The sequence below is a fragment of the Octodon degus genome, unplaced genomic scaffold (genome assembly GCF_000260255.1).
Source record: "Octodon degus isolate 3935 unplaced genomic scaffold, OctDeg1.0 scaffold00206, whole genome shotgun sequence".
Lineage (NCBI taxonomy): Eukaryota > Metazoa > Chordata > Mammalia > Rodentia > Octodontidae > Octodon > Octodon degus.
The window spans coordinates 3,239,341-3,247,294 of NW_004524782.1; the positions used below are offsets into that span (position 1 = coordinate 3,239,341).

At 39.6% G+C, this 7,954-nt stretch overlaps 1 protein-coding gene across 1 annotated transcript; it reads left to right on the forward strand.

The window, feature by feature from the left end:
* Window positions 1–1,876: 1,876 nt before the first annotated feature.
* Window positions 1,877–3,132, forward strand: LOC101579409 (SH3 domain-containing YSC84-like protein 1). Its single transcript, XM_004644644.2, has 2 exons — window positions 1,877–2,718; window positions 2,750–3,132. Exons 1-2 carry the CDS (start codon window positions 1,914–1,916, stop codon window positions 2,959–2,961), a joined length of 1,017 nt encoding a protein of 338 aa, XP_004644701.1. The 5' UTR covers window positions 1,877–1,913; the 3' UTR covers window positions 2,962–3,132.
* Window positions 3,133–7,954: the final 4,822 nt, after the last annotated feature.

Consider the following 7,954-nt stretch of genomic DNA (forward strand, 5'->3'; position numbering starts at 1 on the left):
ACATAAATTAACCCTTGGAGCTTTTTTAGTAAAAGAAAACGTTGAGTAAATAGTTTTCAGTGGGAACTCATGGCAGGTGGACGCTGTTGGTCCATGTGGCCTGGAAGAGGCCATCTGTGCCTTCCCTTCCCTTGCAGGGTCCTCAGCTCAGCCAACAGGCACTGGTTGGGAGGGCAGCCAGGGAAGTGCTTGTGTGAGTGATCTTGTCACAGACTGTGGTTGTAGTTCTGGGCAATTCCTCTCTTCTCTACTACTACCTGTTCATTTACTTCACTGGGAGCAAGCTAACGTGCACGGACCTGATTCTCAAACACTTGCCTGGAGCCAACCTCTTAACTCTCCTAGGTAGAGGAGTACCTCAGACCATGGCAGCTTTAGGTTGGCAAGCTTCACGTTTCCCTCCATGATGTGGGGTTCAAACTACTTTTCTATCCACACAGAGTGCAAAGAGGTGTAACCATTGGCAGCGCCTGTTTCCTGAGTGTCTTGCAAGCCATCACCATCAGCCCCAGGATCTCCAGGTGGGCTGAGATTAAAGAGAAAGCTCCCAAGTATGTTGGCTCCTCCTTGTGCCTGACCTGGGCTTTGGGCAGCCTTGTAAATGTTCTTTTTCTTATGTACACCACTGGGAACTGGAGCAAGCAAAATCTCACAAGCCTCAACTCTCATGGCTACTGTTCCAGTATTCGTCATGACAACACCACAGCCACTACCTGCAGCCCTGCTGGCCTTCGCTGATGTTTTTCACGTGGGGCTCGTGCTCTGGACCAGAAGCTCCATGGTTTCCATCCTGCACAGGCACAAGCTGCAGAGGAGACACATCCACAGGACTAATAGATGCCTTAGGTCTTCTCCTGAGTCCAGAGCTACTAAAACAATCCTTCTCCTGGTCAGCACCTATGTCTGTTTTTACAAACTTTCATCTTTCTTCTTTGTCTTTTACTTGTAACACCAACTCATTCTTGGTGAATAAAACTGCAGTAGTTTCTGGGTTTTCCCCAATATCAAGCCTCTTTCTCTCATAATCCATGAAACCAGTGTGTTCAGGCTTTGTTGGTATGTACAAAAAAAAAAAAAAAAAAGAAAGAAAATCCCCTATTAATGTGCAGAGCATGTAAATTATAAACTTCTATAAAATTATTAGGTTTTTTAGTTGTCTTACATAATTATAAGCACAGATATATTCATATCACACGAGGTTGGCAGCTTATACAAATATACTTGTATATTATATGTTTACATGTGTATAAATTTGTTTGTTTGCAGGTATGAGCACATGTACATTCATATCATTTGCATGATATTTATTACCCATTTTATAACCATTGTAGAAAATGTTAACAAACGTACATATTATATTTAAGCATACCATTAATTGTTAACTGCTTGATCTATAATGTACTTTTTTACATTTTTTAAATCTTTGATTAACTTGGTAGAAGCAACATATTTTTCCATTTATCTACTTTTATGTTTATGTCTTAGCTATATCTACTAAAAGTTGGCTTTAACAATGAAATTCATGTAATACTCTTTATGTGCTAGTGGACATGTTTTTTCACTAACTTATGCCATCACTATGCTGCCTGTTCTACGTACTTTGTTCATTCCAAGCATGCTAATCTCTTTCCATAATGCTACCATTCTTTCATATGTGTATCAGTTGGGGCAATTAAACTCATGAGGAGGAGCCAGGGAGACGGCTCAGTAGAATAAGTACTTTCCTGGCAAGTGCAAGGGCCTGAGTTCAATCCCTGGTTCCGCCAAAAACAAAACAAAACAAAACAAACAAAAAAAAACCCACCTCACTATGAATCTTGTGACTAATAGGTAGGAACCGCCCTGTCAGAACCTGTCTACCGGCCCTTCCTCTTCCTGGCAGGTGTGCGGCTCCGGCGGAGCAGCTGGGCACGATGAATAACCCTATACCTTCAAATCTGAAGTCAGAAGCAAAGAAGGCTGCAAAAATATTAAGAGAATTCACAGAAATAACCTCAAGAAATGGACCTGACAAGATCATACCTGCCCATGTTATTGCGAAGGCAAAAGGCCTGGCTATCTTGTCTGTGATCAAAGCCGGCTTCCTGGTGACGGCCCGAGGAGGCAGCGGCATTGTCCTGGCACGCCTTCCAGATGGAAAGTGGTCTGCACCCTCCGCCATTGGGATCGCTGGGCTCAGTGGGGGATTTGAAATAGGAATTGAGGTCTCAGATCTGGTGATAATTCTGAACTATGACAAGGCTGTGGAGGCCTTTGCAAAGGGCGGGAACCTGACCCTCGGGGGGAACTTCACTGTGGCAGTGGGGCCCATGGGAAGGAACCTGGAAGGCAACGTGGCTCTCAGGAGCCCAGCAGCCGTCTTCACCTACTGCAAGTCCAGGGGCCTCTTTGCTGGCATCTCTCTGGAAGGAAGCTGCCTGATCGAGAGGAAGGAAACCAACCGGAAATTTTACTGTCAGGAGATCCGTGCCTATGACATTTTGTTTGGAGATGTGCCACGGCCCGCTCAGGCAGAAGACCTCTATGAAATTCTCGATTCCTTCACCGAAAAGTATGAGCACGAGGGACAGCGCATCAACATGAGGAGAGCCGCCCGGGAGCAGCAGAAGGCTAAAGAGTTACCTCCAAAACCAGCATCAAGACCACAGCAATCATCAGCACCACCCAAGCAGAACTCTGGCTCGCAAAGTAATACAAATGAACATGAGCTATATCCTGAGAGAGAGTTGGTGACTCTGGTCAGCCAGTAGAGGCTATCAGGAGAGAGTTGGTGACTCTGGTCAGCCAGTAGAGGTGACAGCGCTGTATTCTTTTGAAGGGCAGCAGCCAGGTGATCTGCCATTTCAAGCTGGTGAAAGAATCACAGTTATATCAAAAACGGAGTCACACTTCGATTGGTGGGAAGGCAAACTTCGAGGCCAAACTGGTATTTTTCCAGCCAAATATGTAACCATGAGTTAAAGTTTATATTATTTTCTCCTTGAAGAATTATATATATAAAAAAAAAACAAATTCTTTATTTGCAGGATGTACTACCCAGTAAGGCAATATTTAATACAAGTTTAAAAATACTTGTGCTGCAAATTTTAATCCAGTATTTTTCTTTCTATGCAAATAAATACTTCGCTTACAGAACCTGTCTACCATGAGCACTGTGGAAGTTTAAATCACACTGAAGGTTTGCAACATCCAAGATAAAACTGGAACAGTGAATTAGTTTAAATTTCTGGCATTTTCATCTCTTAGTGGTGTAGCATCTGCCCATCCCCATATGCATGGCACGAGGTCATACGTATGTGCTCCTCGAGCAGCCCACCCATACCTATTAGAGATCATGAGAACTCAAGATCTTTGTGGCGTGTACTCAGGAAACTGAATGCTGACTGTGCCTTCTAGAGGCACTGACCCAGATGCTGAAGGACAGCTACACCTCTCCTCTCCTTTCCTTTTCCTGATTACTTCTCCCTAACTCTTTGCTCTACCCTTTGTGTCAGGTAATCATTTAGGATGTATGATATTTAAAGATGTTTGCATTTTTAAAATTTAGAACATTATAGCGCATGAATTAGTCAAGAAGAAACCCTACTAAAGACCTCAGAAGAATAGATTAACACCTTACGTTCATCAACCTAGAGTACAAAGCATACACTACAAAGTCCAAAACATGATCAAGCAAACAAAAAAGGCAGTATCTGGAGGAAGGGGATATAGTGATATATCCATACTATATTTACATGGCTAGTTTCTAATCAAAAAAGAAAAAGAAAAAGAATCGAAAAGAAAATAAGAGAAATCAAACAATACATAAAAATCACATATAAAGAAACTCATCCATTAAAAAGTCAAAAAATAGCTCACAGTGTTGTACAGGAGTCATCATTCACAGACAACCTTGGAGCACACACAAAAGGAAGTCAAAGTAGAGTTGAAAAAGGTCGCTGTTACTAACCACTGACCTACAATGTACACAGTAGAGCAATCGGGATAGAGAAAATGGAAAGGAACAGTAAGAAATGAAGCTGTACATACATTCAGGACTTTGCCAACATAGAACTGAAGACTCTCTTGTTCACAGCTCTGTGGTGAAAAGTGTTCTCTCCAGCAGGATACACCCAGCATCATAGTAAGTAGATCCCCAAATTGCTGGCACAGTCCCAGCCCAAATCCAGGCAATTAGCCGTTCCATGAAATGGATAAAACTTTCAGAGAACAAGGCCACAGGCGTGTGGCCACATGCAGGCACTCAACCTAAGTACAACTGTCTTCAACCCCAATGGAACTCTGTTGTTTCCATACTAGGACAAGGTCCAGATTCAGTGATAACAGGAAACAGATTTCTAGGCCATAATGGTAGTGCTAAGCCCAGGTTCAGAGACTTAGATATCCTGAGAAAAGCAAGCACCTTTTACTGAAACCACTGCAGAAAGTTCAGTCTCTCACTCAGCAATGTACCTACCACACGGCAGAAGAAAGATGCAAGACCTACAAGGTCAAGGGCTTCTGGGATGACCAATTGCTCTCAGTGGAGCAAAGTCCCAAAGTCCAGAGTGACCACAGCTCTTACTGATACTAACAAAAAGGCACATAGAGTAAATGGCAGAGTGCATGGGAAAAGTAAGCTTGGCAGGCATGGCTTGTAAAGAAAGATCAAAGCACTTTATGCCAAGTGCAGAGGCTCTCAAATTAGATAGTGGTTTAATGAATAACTTGATGTTTGGAGAACAAGGATTGTTATTGCTGGAAAGGTATTTCTCAGTGTGGGTCTCATGGCCTCAGCAGAGATGTTCTCTCATTTTTTTATCACTGAGATTTCACAGGCTCATTAGTCCAAATGTCAGTAGGGGATGGGTAGGGGATCTATGACATACAGACTGTCACTTTGCTGCAATGAGACATGTTTGCACCTTGACCAGACTGTTATATGTTTTAGTCAATGAACAACTTCCTATGCCTTTTATTTCCTGTTTACCCACTTTGATCTATTATACTTTTCTGTCCATTTTGTCCTCCATTCCTGATTGCTTTATACCCCTTATTCTCCTAGAACCAAAAGTACCATGCCTACAATTTCCTAGAACTCTTTAACTCACCATTGCTGTTACACTCCTTGGTGCACTTTGGATGCTCCACACCCTTTAACTCCATGTGCCATTCACCTTTAAGTTGGAAATACAGTGTGTAATTAACTAACATTAAAAGTGTGTGTAAAAAAGCCATGGGACAGAACCACTGTAAGCATAAATGTGTATCTACCACACACTAGGCTCCTCAAATGTTGGGCAAACACATATGATACTATTGTCATATTGTATGCAATATGTGCAATACACAATGGAGAGACACAAATCCTGTACTATATGAGATCATTGGGTAGAAAAGACTAAGTATATAGTTTTACCCAAAGTGAGGTCTATCATTTGCTTTAAGCCACTGGGAGGTAAATCCTAGACTTTGAAATGTCATGCCTGAAGAAAGTGGCCTTTGTTTGCCTGGTGCTATGGTCAACAGACAATATAACAATGTGATATATGAGGGGGACTTCAGACCATGAAGGAATTGCCCAATCTCTGGACTAATAGGAGAAAAGCCAATCACATGGATAGTTCATGATGGCACTTGAGAAGCTCTGGGCACCAGGCTACGGTGATCTGCCTTGTTAAAAATCTGCAAGAGTAGTGTTTCACTAGTGCTAGAAAGTGGTACCTGTGTGACGCCACTGGGAGGACAACTGGGAGCTTACACAGGCACTTATCCTCAAAATCACCTGTATTCTCTTTTGTTCTGTGAATACTTTCTTGTTCTCTGTACTTTCCTGTAATAAACTTTACAAGTAAAACAAACATTTCTTTGTGGTTTCCATGAGGTCTTCGTGTGAATTATTGACTCTAAGGGTGATTTGGGAGCCTTAGATTTGCAGATGAGTCAGAAGTCACGGTGGACCAGTGAACTGTAATCCTCTGGCTTCTCAGGTGACCTTACCACCTTCACAGGGGAACAGATAGCATGCCCAGATGAAACTTGAATTTATTTTCACTAGACTCTGTATTTATTGACTGGTTGCTTTATCAGAGACCTTATTTTTGTCAGCATAAAGTTGTGTAGGTAACTTTGGTGAGCATTCAATGCTATTTACAGAGAAGCTACATTGGCTTTAGATTTCTTTCAATGATAAAACTTGCCAGTTGAGTATTCTTATGATATTGTTTAGATTTGTGAAGCACATATATACCTTCCTTCTGTTAGGCTTCTAGCACTGCTTATGTCTGCTTTTCTCAAGTAATTTTTTAGTCATTTCAAAATTAATTTTTATTCAATTTAGTCCAGTGATTTCTCATACAAATGATGACATCATATTCTTTATTTTTCTTATTTCATTAGATAATCTTTTCAAATACTTTCTCTTGTCTGCTGGATACTTAAAATGGTACCACTTACTGATTTGATTTGCATATATTGCATATTTGGGGGTATGAATATGCAATTCAGAATTCAGGAAAACCCAAATCCAGTGAGTAACACAAACCTCTCTGTAAGCTCTCCTAGGTCATATCTCACTATTTTATATATTTTTCTTGGAGACTCGGTCAGTGTCAGGGATCATAAGAAAGTGAGAACTTCTCTTATTTGACCCCTTTTCCTTCTGTGCCTCTACACATTATGGTTCATTTCTTCCCTATTCTTCTTAGATGATTTAAGTTTATAATCATGTTTCCCATAGTGTATGACACATAATTCAGGCAGTTTACAACCAGTATTTTTACAAATCCTTTCTTTAATTTCTTCTTATTCTTGAGCATTCTACCACAATTTACATGGTAGCCCCCTTGAAAGTGATCCACGTAATAGGTTATGTAAACCATTCCTTTTCCTTTGTCACTCTTAGCCATTTCTGATGTCCTCTGTTAAACTTGATGTCTTTTCTATTTCATCAAATCTAACTATCCATAAAGTGGATTTTTTGCATCATTTATGTTTTCTACTCTATATTTTAGCAGCATTTTTAGATTCATAGTGTTTTTATTAATATTTCCATTTTACTCATATATTGATGTGCTTACCTTCTGAAGGTCCTTCACTAGTTCTTTCAATATTTTTATTAATTCATATTAGTTATACAGGATTTATTTCAACTTGGTATATTCTTACATGTATTATAGTGATCATTTCCATCTGCCATTTTACCTGTCATTCTTTTTTACTCTCAGTGATTCTCTTCCTCGTCTAACAGTCTAGTTCTACTTTAATATTGTCTCTTTTTTGCTTTTTCTAGATTCCACATATTAAATGTGCTATTTGCCATTTTTTGAGCATGACTTATTTTACTTAACATAATGGCCTGAAGTTTCACCCATTACACTACAAATAACAAAATTTTATACTTTAGTAAGACTAGTTATTACTCTTCTGCATGTTTTTAGTCATCCATTCATGGGTTGCTGGGAATCAAGGCTGCCCTATTGCTTATTTTTTAAATCATGTTTCAATAATCACAGATATATATGTATCTATATAATATAGTTGATTCCTTTCAATATATAACAAGGAATGGTAAATTAGGATCAAATAAGACCACTAGACTAGATTTTGGGAGGACCCCCACCTACAAATTTCCATAGCTCTATGAACCAGTACTCTTACCAGTAATGTATAAGGGCTAATTTTTTTTTTACATATTCACCAGCAAATATGCTTTTGTGTATTATTGTAATATACAATCTGCATGGGATGAGATATAATCTCAATGTAATTTGGATTTCCTTTTTTTAATTTTTTATTAATTTTAATGAGAAGATAAAATAGCAAAGAAACAATTTCAAAACAGGTTACTAGGACAGTTACAATAATCAATACATTAAATATTGTCTTCATAGTATTTATTCAGAGGGCAAGATGTAGACATGATATCTTGTCTAAACAATATTAGTACAAACCTTTCTTCTCATTGAATTAAGAG

Excerpts from the sequence above, each read along its gene's own strand:
- LOC101579409 (XM_004644644.2), top strand. The coding sequence starts at position 1,914 with ATGAATAACCCTATACCTTCAAATCTGAAGTCAGAAGCAAAGAAGGCT. Across the intron at positions 2,719-2,749 it reads TGAACATGAGCTATATCCTG|GAGGCTATCAGGAGAGAGTT; the intron begins AGAGAGAGTTGG and ends GGTCAGCCAGTA.